Source organism: Petromyzon marinus, unplaced genomic scaffold (genome assembly GCF_048934315.1).
Source record: "Petromyzon marinus isolate PM22_M1 ecotype Great Lakes invasive population unplaced genomic scaffold, UKy_Petmar_22M1.pri1.0 PM_G_Scaffold_9, whole genome shotgun sequence".
Classification (NCBI taxonomy): Eukaryota; Metazoa; Chordata; class Hyperoartia; order Petromyzontiformes; family Petromyzontidae; genus Petromyzon; species Petromyzon marinus.
In genome coordinates this window covers 1,198,256-1,215,978 of record NW_027423046.1, presented here as the reverse complement: position 1 = coordinate 1,215,978, position 17,723 = coordinate 1,198,256, and the positions used below count along the sequence as shown (strand labels likewise).

The 17,723-nt window shown below is 50.0% G+C and overlaps 1 protein-coding gene across 3 annotated transcripts; it reads left to right on the top strand.

Moving 5' to 3' along the window:
• The first annotated feature begins 1,343 nt into the window (after positions 1-1,343).
• Positions 1,344-17,269, top strand: LOC142921781 (uncharacterized). Of its 3 annotated transcripts, none has more exons than XM_076063109.1 (8): positions 1,344-1,490; positions 1,765-1,963; positions 2,463-2,641; positions 5,730-6,106; positions 6,312-6,477; positions 7,299-7,658; positions 15,894-16,139; positions 16,321-17,269. In XM_076063109.1, the coding sequence occupies exons 1-8, from the start codon at positions 1,397-1,399 to the stop codon at positions 16,338-16,340; spliced, it is 1,641 nt and encodes a 546-aa protein (XP_075919224.1). In that variant the 5' UTR covers positions 1,344-1,396; the 3' UTR covers positions 16,341-17,269. The 3 variants fall into 3 exon arrangements, with proteins under 3 accessions (XP_075919224.1, XP_075919225.1, XP_075919226.1); XM_076063110.1 differs by having other exon boundaries at positions 15,894-16,150; XM_076063111.1 differs by lacking the exon at positions 15,894-16,139.
• The last annotated feature ends 454 nt before the right edge of the window (positions 17,270-17,723 follow it).

Here is a 17,723-nt window from a genome sequence, read left to right as displayed (position 1 = left end):
GAGCGAGAGACAATTAAGCTCCCAAGCATTCACTACGTTATAAACAACATATTTGCACTCATAAGTCGCTTGCCTAATTGCCTCAGCAACTCGGTGTTTCGTATCGAATCTCATCTCAAACAATCGAAGGGCGCCCCCTAGTGGCAGCTGCCCCTGTGTGGCACAAGGTGGCCCTGCACCGGCCTGCACGTGGCATGAGTCTGTCGGTAGGGGGCGATCATTGACGTGTCATCTCCCTTGTGGAGTTTCTGGATAGTGTTACTGGAATTGCCACAATTTTGACCGTGACACCAACATGCAATGTGCGTTGTGAGTGACACAGTGGCTTGTTTGACATCCGCTGTTAAGCAGACTGCACAGAAATTCAACCTGCCAAAGACAATGATGGTGCAATTCTATACAGCGATCATTGAATCCATCCTCACCTCCTCCATAACCGTCTGGTACGCTGCTGCCACTGCCAAGGACAAGAGCAGACTGCTGAGAAGGTGATTGCCTGCAATCTACCAACCCTCGAGGACCTGCACACGACAAGGACCATGAGGCGAGCGAGGAAGATTATGGCCGATTCCTCCCACCCTGGACACTCTCTGTTTCAGCTACTCCCCTCCGGCAGAAGGCTTCGGTCCATCAGGACCAAAACCTCACGCCATAAAAACAGTTTCTTCCCATCTGCTGCTGGCCTGTTAAACAAGGCCAAGGGCTTACACTGATTTTAACATTTTATCTACATAATGACACCTTGCCGATATTAACTATGTTAACCTATTTGTATTTTTTATTTTTAAATTATATCTTAAAGCTATTTTATATTCGATATTTATTCAATTTTATATACTTCAGCCCCTTGGTGTTAGTTAGACTTTTAACCCTTATTATAGTAAGACTTGTTTAAAACTTATTTAAGATTTTAGATTCCTATATGTTGAATGTATGCACCATCCTGCCAAAGTAAATTCCGTATTGGTGTGAACTTTCATGGCGAATAAAACCCTTTCTGATTCTGATTCATAGACTACAATGCTATCTCAATAGGAATCGATTCTAAACGCTCTCCTTTTCTAACACAATCGATTCTCATGGTAGGTATCCCAATGGGATTCGATTCTATGCGCTTTAAATCACTAGCTAGATCGATTCCTATGTTATTAGAACAAATCGCCATAATCAATTCCCATGTTATCGAAAATGTATTCGATTCCATTTTACACTCACGACCAACGTCAATTCCAATGCAGTCCCAATAGGGATCGATGCCATCGGCTACATTTTTGACCACTATCGATTCGCATTTGTTATCCCCATAGGAATCGATCCGATTTTTTAATTTAACCTTGAATCGATTTCCTCAGCACGTGACTTGGGTGAGGCGGGCGCGTGGCTGCGTGTGGGGTTAATGGCGATGTCGAAACTCTACAAACTTGGCCTACTCTTCCCCTTCATCCTGCCTCTCCTCCTCCTCCACCACCTCGTCACGTGCAGCAGCCACGGTGAGCAGAGCCCGAGATGGTCGATAAATCGGGTGCCAGGTTGTGATTGTGGGGGGAGTGGTGGTGCAGTGGTTAGCGCACTGTGTGAGTGTGAGTGGGGAGTGGTGGTGCAGTGGTTAGCGCACTGTGTGAGTGTGGAGTGGTGGTGCAGTGGTTAGCGCACTGTGTGTGTGTGGGGAGTGGTGGTGCAGTGGATAGCGCACTGTGTGTGTGTGTGAGGAGTGGTGGTGCAGTGGTTAGCGCACTCTTGAGTGTTTTTTCCCCATCTGCCCAGCTCCGCTGTTCCCACTGAATGTTCGTTTGGAGTCTCGAGACCTCCTGGCGACCCTTTGCTGGGACCCCGTTGAAGCGGCTCCCAGTGGGGATGGAGGGGATAGACCCCCACTTGTTGATCCTTTAACTATCAACTCGACCACCACGACCACGACCAACTCAACGTACCTGAATGTTACATACAGAGTTCAGAGCAAACTGTGAGATGCTCACTCACTCAGCCACTCACTCACCAACCCACTCACTCACCCACTCACTAACCCACTCACTTACCCACTCACCCACTCACTCACCAACCCACTCACCAACCCACTCACTCACTCACCAACTCACTCACTCAGCCACTCACTCACCAACCCACTCACTCACCCACTCACTCACCAACCCACTCACCCACTCACTCACCAACCAACTTACCCACTCACCCACTCACTCACCAACCCACTCACCCACCCACTCACTCACCAACCCACTCACCAACCCACTCACTCACCAACCCACTCACTCACCCACTCAATCACCCACTCACCCATTCACCCACTCACTCACCAACCCATTCACCCACTCACCAACCCACTCACCCACTCACTCACCAACCCACTCATCCACCAACCCACTCACTCACACACACACACGTCTCTCTCACCCACTGGCTCCTCACCACCCTCACCACTCCTCCCTGTGTCTCTGTCTGCGCAGCTTCAGACGAGCCCGCTGGCAGACCGTCTGCGCTGCAACAACGGAGACACGGTGCGACGTCTCCTCGGCGCTGGACGATCCCGGTGACCGCTACCTCCTCCGTGTGAGATTCTCCTTCTCATCCTCGCCGTCACGATCCTCACCCTGGGTCGCGGTTGTGGTCCTGCCCTTGATGGAAAGTGAGTGGCACGAGATTGTACATATGCCTGTGTCTCTGTGTGTGTGTGTCTCTCTCTGTGTCTCTGTGTGTGTGTCTCTCTCTGTGTCTCTGTGTGTGTGTCTCTCTGTGTCTCTCTCTCTGTGTCTCTGTGTGTGTGTGTCTCTCTGTGTCTCTCTCTCTGTGTCTCCCTTTGTCCGTGTCTGTCTGGTGCTCACTAACAGCACTTGCCCCAACGGTCTTTTTCAGGCTACACGGAGGATCTTTGTCATCTTTGTCTGTGTGTGTCGCTGTGTATGTCTGTGACTCTTTCTGCCTGTGTGTGTGTCTTCGGCTCACAAGGGGAGATCACACAAACTCCACTCACTCACTCTGTAGGACAGGGGGGGATCACACAAACTCCACTCACTCACTCTGTAGCACAGGGGGAGATCACACAAACTACACTCACTCACTCTGTAGGACAGGGGGAGATCACACAAACTCCACTCACTCACTCTGTAGCACAGGGGGAGATCACACAAACTCCACTCACTCACTCTGTAGGACAGGGGGAGATCACACAAACTCCACTCACTCTGTAGGACAGGGGGAGATCACACAAACTCCACTCACTCACTCTGTAGCACAGGGGGAGATCACACAAACTCCACTCACTCACTCTGTAGGACAGGGGGAGATCATACAAACTCCACTCACTCTGTAGGAGAGGGGGAGATCACACAAACTCCACTCACTCTGTAGGACAGGGGGAGATCACACAAACTCCACTCACTCTGTAGGACAGGGGAGATCACACAAACTCCACTCACTCACTCTGTAGGACAGGGAGAGATCACACAAACTCCACTCACTCACTCTGTAGGACAGGGGGAGATCACACAAACTCCACTCACTCTGTAGGACAGGGGGAGATCACACAAACTCCACTCACTCTGTAGGACAGGGGGAGATCACACAAACTCCACTCACTCACTCTGTAGGACAGGGGGAGATCACACGAACTCCACTAACTCACTCTATAGAACAGGGGGAGATCACACAAACTCCACTCACTCTGTAGGACAGGGGGAGATCACACAAACTCCACTCACTCTGTAGAACAGGGGGAGATCATACAAACTCCACTCACTCTGTAGGACAGGGGAAGATCACACAAACTCCACTCACTCACTCTGTTGGACAGGGGGAGATCACACAAACTCCACTCACACACTCTGTAGGACAGGGGGAGATCACACAAACTCCACACACTCACTCTGTAGGACAGGGGGAGATCACACAAACTCCACTCACTCACTCTGTAGGACAGGGGGAGATCACACAAACTCCACTCACTCTGTAGGACAGGGGGAGATCACACAAACTCCACTCACTCTGTAGAACAGGGGGAGATCACACAAACTCCACACACTCACTCTGTAGGACAGGGGGAGATCACACAAACTCCACTCACTCACTCTGTAGGACAGGGGGAGATCACACAAACTCCACTCACTCTGTAGGACAGGGGGAGATCACACAAACTCCACTCGCTCTGTAGGACAGGGGGAGATCACACAAACTCCACTCACACACTCTGTAGGACAGGGGGAGATCACACAAACTCCACTCACACACTCTGTAGAACAGGGGGAGATCGCACAAACTCCACTCACTCTGTAGGACAGAGGGAGATCACACAAACTCCACACACTCTGTAGGACAGGGGGAGATCACACAAACTCCACTCACACTGTAGAACAGGGGGAGATCACACAAACTCCACACACTCTGTAGGACAGGGGGAGATCACACAAACTCCACTCACACACTGTAGAACAGGGAGAGATCACACAAACTCCACTCACTCACTCTGTAGGACAGGGGGAGATCACATAAACTCCACTCACTCTGTAGGACAGGGGGAGATCACACAAACTCCACTCACTCTATAAAACAGGGGGAGATCACACGAAGTCTATTCACTCACTCTGTAGGACAGGGGGTGATCATACAAACTCCACTCACTCACTCTGTAGGACAGGGGAAGATCACACAAACTCCACTCACACACTCTGTAGAACAGGGGGAGATCACACAAACTCCACTTACTCTGTAGAACAGGGGGTGATCATACAAACTCCACTCACTCTGTAGTACAAGGGGAGATCACACAAACTCCACTCACTCTGTAGGACAGGGGGAGATCATACAAAGTCCACTCACTCACTCTGTAAGAAAGGGAGAGATCACACAAACTCCACTCACACACTCTGTAGAACAGGGGGAGATCACACAAACTCCACTCACTCACTCTGTAGGACAGGGGGAGATCACACAAACTCCACTCACTCACTCTGTAGAACAGGGGGAGATCATACAAACTCCACTCACTCTGTAGAACAGGGGGAGATCATACAAACTCCACTCACTCTGTAGGACAGGGGAGATCACACAAACTCCGCTCACTCTGTAGGACAGGAGGAGATCACACAAACTCCACTCGCTCTGTAGGACAGGGGGAGATCACACAAACTCCACACACTCTGTAGGGCAGGGAGAGATCACACAAACTCCATTCGCTCACTCTGTAGAACAGGGGGAGATCACACAAACTCCACTCACACTGTAGAACAGGGGGAGATCACACAAACTCCACTCACTCTGTAGGACAGGGGGAGATCACACAAACTCCACTCACTCTGTAGGACAGGGGGAGATCACAAAAACTCCACTCGCTCTGTAGGACAGGGGGAGATCACACAAACTCCACACACTCTGTAGGACAGGGGGAGATCACACAAACTCCACTCACACACTCTGTAGAACAGGGGGAGATCACACAAACTCCACACACTCTGTAGGACAGGGGGAGATCACACAAACTCCACTCACACACTCTGTAGGACAGGGGGAGATCACACAAACTCCACTCACTCTGTAGAACAGGGGGAGATCACACAAACTCCACTCACACACTCTGTAGGACAGGGGGAGATCACACAAACTCCACTCACACACTCTGTAGGACAGGGGGAGATCACACAAACTCCACTCACTCACTCTGTAGGACAGGGAGAGATCACACAAACATCCCTCGCCATGACCCCCCCTCTCCCGTGTCTCAGCTGTGCTCAGCGCTCCGTCGTTCACCCTGAGGCTCGACAAACTGACGCGGGGGGAGGAGGAGGAGGAGGGCGATGGTGGTGAGGATGAGGATGAGGAGTGCGGTGTTGTGGGTGACGATGAAGACAACGACGATGATGGCTACAGCGACAACGACGACGGCGATGACGATGACCGTGACGGCGGTGACGATGACCGCCGTGATGACGGTGGTCCTGGGGTGGCTGGGGAGTTGGAGGCGGTGGTCGACGGAGAGCCGGAGGTGCGGAAGCTGTCGTTGTTGGTCTCCATCGGGCGGGGGTGGAGGGCGCTGGTGTCGCACGACGTGAAGTTCCACCATCAGGTTGACATTTCGACAAGAGGCGGCGTTCAACTCACGGTGAGAGATTGCGGGAGTTGTGACGGGGGTCGGGAGGTTGTGGCGGGAGATGTGCGTGGTTGAGTGGGTGGGTGGCGATGCTGCTACTGATGATGATGATACTACCAATGACACTACTACTGATGATGCTACTACTACTGATGATGATGCTGTTGCTGCTACTACTACTGCTGCTACTACTGATGATGATGATGCTTACTGCCAGGAGCGCTTCATCGGATGCCGGTACCAACACCGAATGATGCTTCTGCCGGGACGCGAGGATGAGTACTGCGTCCGCGTGAGAATGGTAGCCGACTTGCCACGGTGGAAGGCAGGGGAGTGGTCTCCACTGTCGTGTGTCTCCGTCCCTCCACCACACAGCACCGTGGGTGAGTGGGTGGCTGGGTGAATGAGTGAGAGGTATTTTTGTGCGTGTGAAGTGGGTCTCTGTGTGAGTAGTCTTGTGGATCTCTATGAGTGTTCTATGGGTCTCTGTGTGAGTAGTCTTGTGGGTCTCTGAGTGGTCTATGGAACTCTGCGTGAGTAGTCTATGAGTTTCTATGAGTAGTCTACGGATTTCGATTTAAAGCTTTCGTGACTGCAAGGATTCATCTTTGGTTCTTTCGGTAAAGTCACCACGTAGAATGAGAATAAAATAAATTGATAAAATAAAATAACACAATAATATTCTCACGACGTTTCGGCCACAACACAAGCGGCCTTCATCAGGTGAAGGGACGAGACTGTCTGGAGGACAGCGCTGGAGCGAACACGAGGACAGCGCTGGAGCGAACACAGCCACGCTCAGACCAGCGCTGTCCTCCAGACAGTCTCGTCCCTTCACCTGATGATGGCCGCTTGTGTTGTGGCCGATACGTCGTAAGAATATTATTGTGTTATTTTATCAATTTATTATTTTATTCTCATTCTACGTGACTATATCGAAATTACCAAAGAAGATAGTCTATGGGTCTCTATGAGTACTCTATGGATCTCTGCGTGAGTAGTCTTGTGGGTCTCTGAGTCGTCTATGGGACTCTGCGTGAGTAGTCTATGGGTCTCTATGAGTAGTCTATGGGTCTCTGTGAGTAGTCTATGGGTGTCTGTGTGAGTAGTTTATGGGTCTCTATGAGTAGTCTATGGGTCTCTATGAGTAGTCTATGGGTCTCTATGAGTAGTCTATGGGTCTCTGTGTTGTCTTCCCACCCAGCCCCTCGTGTGGGTGTCGACACGGACGGCCAGGTCACGGCGGTGGTCGGCCAGAAGGTGGCGCTGCTGCGCTGCGTCCTGTGGGGTGCGGCCGTGGTGGTGGTGCAGGCCAACTGGCTGAAGGCCTCCAGTGGCAACGTCTGGGCGGGGGCCAATTTGGCCGCACTCAGCCCGCTGCACGGCACGGCGTACTCCAACTCGTCCCTCGCGGGCCGACTGCGGTTCCGCGTTGGGGGGCCTCCCGGCGACGTCTCGCTGGAGCTGCTGGACGTGCGGGCTGGCGACGGGGGCCTCTTCCTCTGCCACGTGGCCACCTTCCCCCACGACAACTTCGAGGGGAGGGTCAACCTCTCTGTCATCGGTGAGGATTGACACTGCCCCACGCAGAGACCCATAGACTCATCATGCAGAGACCCATAGACTACTCACGCAGAGACCCATAGACTACTCACACAGAGACCCATAGACTACTCACACAGAGACCCATAGACTCACACAGAGACTCATAGACTACTCATACAGAGACCCATAGACTACTCACACAGAGACCCATAGACTACTCACACAGAGACCCATAGACTCATCACACAGAGACCCATAGACTACTCACACAGACACCCATAGACTACTCACACAGAGACCCATAGACTACTCACACAGAAACCCATAGACTACTCACACAGACACCCATAGACTACTCACACAGACACCCATAGACTACTCACACAGACACCCATAGACTACTCACACAGAGATCCATAGACTACTCACACAGACACCCATAGACTACTCACACAGAGACCCATAGACTACTCACACAGACACCCATAGACTACTCACACAGACACCCATAGACTACTCACACAGAGACCCATAGACTCACACAGACACCCATAGACTACTCACACAGACACCCATAGACTACTCACACAGAGACCCATAGACTACTCACACAGACACCCATAGACTACTCACACAGAGACCCATAGACTACTCACACAGAGACCCATAGACTCACACAGAGACCCATAGACTACTCACACAGAGACCCATAGAATACTCACACAGAGACCCATAGACTCATCACACAGAGACCCATAGACTACTCACACAGAGACCCATGGACTACTCACACAGACACCCATAGAATATTTACACAGAGACCCATAGACTACTCACACAGACACCCATAGACTACTCACACAGACACCCATAGACTACTCACAAAGAGACCCATAGACTACTTACACAGAGACCCATAGACTACTCACACAGACACTCATAGACTACTCACACAGAGACCCATAGATTACTCACACAGAGACACATAGACTCATCACACAGACACCCATAGACTACTCACACAGAGACCCATAGACTCATCACACAGAGACCCATAGACTCACACTGAGACCCATAGACTACTCACACAGACACCCATAGACTACTCACACAGTCACCCATAGACTACTCACACAGAGACCCATAGACTCATCACACAGACACCCATAGACTACTCACACAGAGACCCATAGACTCACACTGAGACCCATAGACTACTCACACAGACACCCATAGACTACTCACACAGACACCCATAGACTACTCACACAGAGACCCATAGACTCATCACACAGACACCCATAGACTACTCACACAGAGACCCATAGACTCATCACACAGAGACCCATAGACTCACACAGAGACCCATAGACTCACACAGAGACCCATAGTCTACTCACACAGAGACCCATAGACTCACACAGACACCCATAGACTACTCACACAGAGACCCATGGACTCATCACACAGACACCATAGACTACTCACTCAGAGACCCATAGACTACTCACACAGAGACCCATAGACTCATCACACAGACACCCATAGACTACTCACACAGAGACCCATAGACTCATCACACAGACACCCATAGACTACTCACACAGAGACCCATAGACTCATCACACAGAGACCCATAGACTACTCACACAGAGACCCATAGACTCATCACACAGAGACCCATAGACTACTTACACAGAGACCCATAGACTACTCACACAGACACCCATAGACTACTCACACAGACACCCATAGACTACTCACACAGAGACCCATAGACTACTTACACAGAGACCCATAGACTACTCACACAGACACCCATAGACTACTCACACAGACACCCATAGACTACTCACACAGAGACCCATAGACTACTCACACAGAGACCCATAGACTACTCACACAGAGACCCATAGACTCATCACACAGAGACCCATAGCCTACTCACACAGACACCCATAGACTACTCACACAGAGACCCATAGACTACTCACACAGACACCCATAGACTACTCACACAGACACCCATAGACTACTCACACAGAGACCCATAGACTACTTACACAGAGACCCATAGACTACTCACACAGACACCCATAGACTACTCACACAGACACCCATAGACTACTCACACAGAGACCCATAGACTACTCACACAGAGACCCATAGACTACTCACACAGAGACCCATAGACTCATCACACAGAGACCCATAGACTACTCACACAGACACCCATAGACTACTCACACAGAGACCCATAGACTACTCACAAAGAGACCCATAGACTACTCACACAGAGACCCATAGACTCACACAGAGACCCATAGACTACTCACACAGACACCCATAGACTACTCACTCAGAGACCCATAGACTCACACAGAGACCCATAGACTACTCACACAGAGACCCATAGAATACTCACACAGAGACCCATAGACTCATCACACAGAGACCCATAGACTACTCACACAGAGACCCATGGACTACTCACACAGACACCCATAGAATATTTACACAGAGACCCATAGACTACTCACACAGACACCCATAGACTACTCACACAGACACCCATAGACTACTCACAAAGAGACCCATAGACTACTTACACAGAGACCCATAGACTACTCACACAGACACTCATAGACTACTCACACAGAGACCCATAGATTACTCACACAGAGACGCATAGACTCATCACACAGACACCCATAGACTACTCACACAGAGACCCATAGACTCATCACACAGAGACCCATAGACTCACACTGAGACCCATAGACTACTCACACAGACACCCATAGACTACGCAAACAGTCACCCATAGACTACTCACACAGAGACCCATAGACTCATCACACAGACACCCATAGACTACTCACACAGAGACCCATAGACTCACACTGAGACCCATAGACTACTCACACAGACACCCATAGACTACTCACACAGACACCCATAGACTACTCACACAGAGACCCATAGACTCATCACACAGACACCCATAGACTACTCACACAGAGACCCATAGACTCATCACACAGAGACCCATAGACTCACACAGAGACCCATAGACTCACACAGAGACCCATAGTCTACTCACACAGAGACCCATAGACTCACACAGACACCCATAGACTACTCACACAGAGACCCATGGACTCATCACACAGACACCATAGACTACTCACTCAGAGACCCATAGACTACTCACACAGAGACCCATAGACTCATCACACAGACATCCATAGACTACTCACACAGAGACCCATAGACTCATCACACAGACACCCATAGACTACTCACACAGAGACCCATAGACTCATCACACAGAGACCCATAGACTACTCACACAGAGACCCATAGACTCATCACACAGAGACCCATAGACTACTTACACAGAGACCCATAGACTACTCACACAGACACCCATAGACTACTCACACAGACACCCATAGACTACTCACACAGAGACCCATAGACTACTTACACAGAGACCCATAGACTACTCACACAGACACCCATAGACTACTCACACAGAGACCCATAGACTACTCACACAGACACCCATAGACTACTCACACAGAGACCCATAGACTACTCACACAGACACCCATAGACTACTCACACAGACACCCATAGACTACTCACACAGAGACCCATATACTACTTACACAGAGACCCATAGACTACTCACACAGACACCCATAGACTACTCACACAGACACCCATAGACTACTCACACAGAGACCCATAGACTACTCACACAGAGACCCATAGACTACTCACACAGAGACCCATAGACTCATCACACAGAGACCCATAGACTACTCACATAGACACCCATAGACTACTCACACAGAGACCCATAGACTACTCACACAGAGACCCATAGACTACTCACACAGAGACCCATAGACTCACACAGAGACCCATAGACTACTCACACAGACACCCATAGACTACTCACTCAGAGACCCATAGACTCACACAGAGACCCATAGACTACTCACACAGAGACCCATAGAATACTCACACAGAGACCCATAGACTCATCACACAGAGACCCATAGACTACTCACACAGAGACCCATAGACTACTCACACAGACACCCATAGACTACTCACACAGACACCCATAGACTACTCACACAGAGACCCATAGACTACTTACACAGAGACCCATAGACTACTCACACAGACACCCATAGACTACTCACACAGAGACCCATAGACTACTCACACAGAAACCCATAAACTACTCACAGAGACACCCATAGACTACTCACACAGAGACCCATAGACTACTCACACAGAGACCCATAGACTCACACAGAGACCCATAGACTACTCACACAGACACCCATAGACTACTCACACAGACACCCATAGACTACTCACTCACAGACCCATAGACTCACAAAGAGACCCATAGACTACTCACACAGAGACCCATAGAATACTCACACAGAGACCCATAGACTCATCACACAGAGACCCATAGACTACTCACACAGAGACCCATGGACTACTCACACAGACACCCATAGAATATTTACACAGAGACCCATAGACTACTCACACACACACCCATAGACTACTCACACAGACACCCATAGACTGCTCACACAGACACCCATAGTCTACTCACACAGACACCCATAGACTACTCACACAGAGACCCATAGACTCATCACACAGACACCCATAGACTACTCACACAGAGACCCATAGACTCATCACACAGAGACCCATAGACTCACACAGAGACCCATAGACTACTCACACAGAGACCCATAGTCTACTCACACAGAGACCCATAGACTCACACAGACACCCATATACTACTCACACAGAGACCCATGGACTCATCACACAGACACCATAGACTACTCACTCAGAGACCCATAGACTACTCACACAGAGACCCATAGACTCATCACACAGACACCCATAGACTACTCACACAGAGACCCATAGACTCATCACACAGACACCCATAGACTACTCACACAGAGACCCATAGACTCATCACACAGAGACCCATATACTACTTACACAGAGACCCATAGACTACTCACACAGACACCCATAGACTACTCACACAGACACCCATAGACTACTCACACAGAGACCCATAGACTACTCACACAGACACCCATAGACTACTCACACAGACACCCATAGACTACTCACACAGAGACCCATAGACTACTCACACAGAGACCCATAGACTACTCACACAGAGACCCATAGACTCATCACACAGAGACCCATAGACTACTCACACAGACACCCATAGACTACTCACACAGAGACCCATAGACTACTCACACAGACACCCATAGACTACTCACACAGACACCCATAGACTACTCACACAGAGACCCATAGACTACTTACACAGAGACCCATAGACTACTCACACAGACACCCATAGACTACTCACACAGACACCCATAGACTACTCACACAGAGACCCATAGACTACTCGCACAGAGACCCATAGACTACTCACACAGAGACCCATAGACTCATCACACAGAGACCCATAGACTACTCACACAGACACCCATAGACTACTCACACAGAGACCCATAGACTACTCACACAGAGACCCATAGACTACTCACACAGAGACCCATAGACTCACACAGAGACCCATAGACTACTCACACAGACACCCATAGACTACTCACTCAGAGACCCATAGACTCACACAGAGACCCATAGACTACTCACACAGAGACCCATAGAATACTCACACAGAGACCCATAGACTCATCACACAGAGACCCATAGACTACTCACACAGAGACCCATGGACTACTCACACAGACACCCATAAAATATTTACACAGAGACCCATAGACTACTCACACAGACACCCATAGACTACTCACAAAGAGACCCATAGACTACTTACACAGAGACCCATAGACTACTCACACAGACACTCATAGACTACTCACACAGAGACCCATAGATTACTCACACAGAGACGCATAGACTCATCTCACAGACACCCATAGAGTACTCACACAGAGACCCATAGACTCATCACACAGAGACCCATAGACTCACACTGAGACCCATAGACTACTCACACAGACACCCATAGACTACTCACACAGTCACCCATAGACTACTCACACAGAGACCCATAGACTCATCACACAGACACCCATAGACTACTCACACAGAGACCCATAGACTCACACTGAGACCCATAGACTACTCACACAGACACCCATAGACTACTCACACAGACACCCATAGACTACTCACACAGAGACCCATAGACTCATCACACAGACACCCATAGACTACTCACACAGAGACCCATAGACTCATCACACAGAGACCCATAGACTCACACAGAGACCCATAGACTCACACAGAGACCCATAGTCTACTCACACAGAGACCCATAGACTCACACAGACACCCATAGACTCATCACACAGAGACCCATAGACTCACACTGAGACCCATAGACTACTCACACAGACACCCATAGACTACTCACACAGAGACCCATGGACTCATCACACAGACACCATAGACTACTCACTCAGAGACCCATAGACTACTCACACAGAGACCCATAGACTCATCACACAGACACCCATAGACTACTCACACAGAGACCCATAGACTCATCACACAGACACCCATAGACTACTCACACAGAGACCCATAGACTCATCACACAGAGACCCATAGACTACTCACACAGAGACCCATAGACTCATCACACAGAGACCCATAGACTACTTACACAGAGACCCATAGACTACTCACACAGACACCCATAGACTACTCACACAGACACCCATAGACTACTTACACAGAGACCCATAGACTACTCACACAGACACCCATAGACTACTCACACAGACACCCATAGACTACTCACACAGAGACCCATAGACTACTCACACAGAGACCCATAGACTCATCACACAGAGACCCATAGACTACTCACACAGAGACCCATAGACTCATCACACAGACACCCATAGACTACTCACACAGAGAGCCATAGACTCACACAGAGACCCATAGACTCATCACACCGAGACCCATAGACTACTCACATAGAGACCCATAGACTACTCACACAGAGACCCATAGACTCACCACACAGACACCCATAGACTACTCACACAGAGACCCATAGACTACTCACACAGACACCCATAGACTCATCACACAGACACCCATAGACTGACACAGAGACCCATAGACTACTCACACAGAGACCCATAGACTCACACAGACACCCATAGACTCACACAGAGACCCATAGACTACTCACACAGAGACCCATAGACTCACACAGAGACCCATAGACTCATCACACAGACACCCATAGACTACTCACACAGACACCCATAGACTACTCACACAGAGACCCATAGACTACTCACAGAGAGACCCATAGACTCACACAGAGACCCATAGACTCATCACACAGCCACCCATAGACTACTCACACAGAGACCCATAGACTCACACAGAGACCTATAGACTCATCACACCGAGACCCATAGACTACTCACACAGAGACCCATAGACTCACATGGAGACCCAAAGCTCATTATCTTCTGCAGATGTAGATGCCACTGGTTCTTCACGCTCTGCAGATGTAGATGCCACTGGTTCTTCACGTTCTGCAGATGTAGATGCCACTGGTTCTTCACGCTCTGCAGATGTAGATGCCACTGGTTCTTCACGTTCTACAGATGTAGATGCCGCTGGTTCTTCACGCTCTGCAGATGTAGATGCCGCTGATTCTTCACGTTCTGCAGATGTAGATGACACTGGTTCTTCACGCTCTGCAGATGTAGATGCCAATGGTTCTTCACGTTCTGCAGATGTAGATGCCACTGGTTCTTCACGTTCTGCAGATGTAGATCCCACTGGTTCTTCACGCTCTGCAGATGTAGATGCCACTGGTTCTTCACGTTCTGCAGATGTAGATGCCACTGGTTCTTCACGTTCTGCAGATGGAGATGCCACTGGTTATTGACGTTCTCTTCACGTTCTGCAGATGTAGATGCCACTGGTTCTTCACGCTCTGCAGATGTAGATGCCACTGGTTCTTCACGCTCTGCAGATGTAGATGCCACTGGTTCTTCACGTTCAGCAGATGTAGATGCCACTGGTTCTTTACGTGATACAGATGTACATGTCACTGTTTTTTCGTATTCTGTTGATATTAATGTCACTGGTTCTTCTCGTTTTGCAGATGTAGATGCCACTGGTTCTTCACCTTTTGGAGATGTAGATGCCACTGGTTCTTCACCTTCTGGAGATGTAGATGCCACTGGTTCTTCACGTTCTACAGATGTAGATGCCACTGGTTCTTCACGCTCTGCAGATGTAGATGCCACTGGTTCTTCACGTTCTACAGATGTAAATGCCACTGGTTCTTCACGTTCTACAGATGTAGTTGCCACCACCGCCGTCTGTTGCACGCCGGTTGAACTGGGTGGTGAGTGAGCGGTGAGCGAGCGAGCGGTGAGCGGTGAGCGAGCGAGCGGTGAGCGAGTGTCCGCCCACATCACCGATGCTCCTGCTTAGGCTGAGTGAGTGATCCGCTTCTGGCCACCCCAGGGGGGGGGGGGGTGGGTGGGGTCGGTCACCGTCTCTCTAATTTATTCCGACCCCCGCAGGTTTTCACAGACGAAGATGACGACGAGGCGAGGGAGGAAGATTTTTGAGAAGCGGCTCGGGGTGGGGGGGGGGGGAGGAGCGAGAGTGCGCCACCTTGCCGTGCTCCACCTTGGAGTGCTCCACCTTGCCGTGCTCCACCTTGCCGTGCTCCGCCTTGCCGTGCTCCACCTTGGAGTGCTCCACCTTGCCGCGCTCCGCCTTGCCGCGCTCCACCTTGACGTGGTTGCCGGCGGAAACGCCCGGGCTTGTCGCTTCGCGAGCGGGTGAACCCCCCCCCCCCCCCGAAAGAACCAAGACGATTTGTTGTTGTTGTTTGATCCCAACTGAGCGATGTTTTTCAGCATTGGGGGATATTTGCCTCGTGCCGGTTACAATCGGTGCCCCGAGTTTGGCTTTTCACTTTTTTTTTTGGGTGGGGTGGGGGTGGGAATTTTGTTTTACGAAACAGCTCTCCGTTAACCGGACGCAGTGTTTTTGTTATTTTATTTTAGTCTTCGCGACGGTCTCTCACCTCCCAGCGCTTTCCCCCGGCGTTGTGCTGCTGGACGGGAGGCGACTGGGCGTCGTGCCAGGGAGCCAGGGATAGGGGGGTGCGGTGGGGTGGGGGGAGAATTTAAATTCGCCCTCGCGTGGCCGGGGGTCAACGAGCGGCGACATCGGCACGGTCCGTCACGACGTCCGGCACCGTGAGGGAGTTCCGCGTGTTTATATTATTGTTTTACCGGGGCGACAGGCGGCGTCACGATGGCGCGTACAACGCCGTGAGCCTTCCTGCGCCACGTCAGCGTCCCGGTTTTTTTATTTCTCCCCGAGCCCGGCCAGTTTCATCGGCCGCTCCCGCGATGCCGCGGTACTTTCGTAGTTTGACGCTGTTGGTTTTCGGCGAGCCGATATCGTCCGGGTTAGATTGTGTGAATGAATAAATGCACAAATGTGGCTGTTGCCCGATGAAGCTGGTTGTTGTGATTGCTGGCGAAATGTCACGGTATCCAGAGTGCAAATGTTGTTGCTTGGCTCGCTAACCCACCAGTGTGATGTGCTAGTGTACTACACTACACACTACACTATGCATTACACTATACACTACACTATATATACTACACTATACTATACACTACACTATACACTACACTATACATTACACTATACACTACACTATACTCTACACTATACAATACACTGTACACTACACACTACACTATACACTACTATACACTACACTATACACTACACTATACACTACACTATACACTACACCATACTCTACACTATACACAGGTTGAAATTGTGTCTGCTGTGTATATGGATGGCTTCATGAACGAATCTTTGTTGATGGCCATCGTCTTAGAGAAATCAACTTAGTGTGAGCCAGCCGTAGTATTAAAATAATCATCAGCCACGG

Excerpts from the sequence above, each read along its gene's own strand:
- LOC142921781 (XM_076063109.1), top strand. The coding sequence starts at position 1,397 with ATGGCGATGTCGAAACTCTACAAACTTGGCCTACTCTTCCCCTTCATC. Across the intron at positions 1,491-1,764 it reads CGTCACGTGCAGCAGCCACG|CTCCGCTGTTCCCACTGAAT; the intron begins GTGAGCAGAGCC and ends CCATCTGCCCAG. Across the intron at positions 1,964-2,462 it reads TACAGAGTTCAGAGCAAACT|CTTCAGACGAGCCCGCTGGC; the intron begins GTGAGATGCTCA and ends CTGTCTGCGCAG.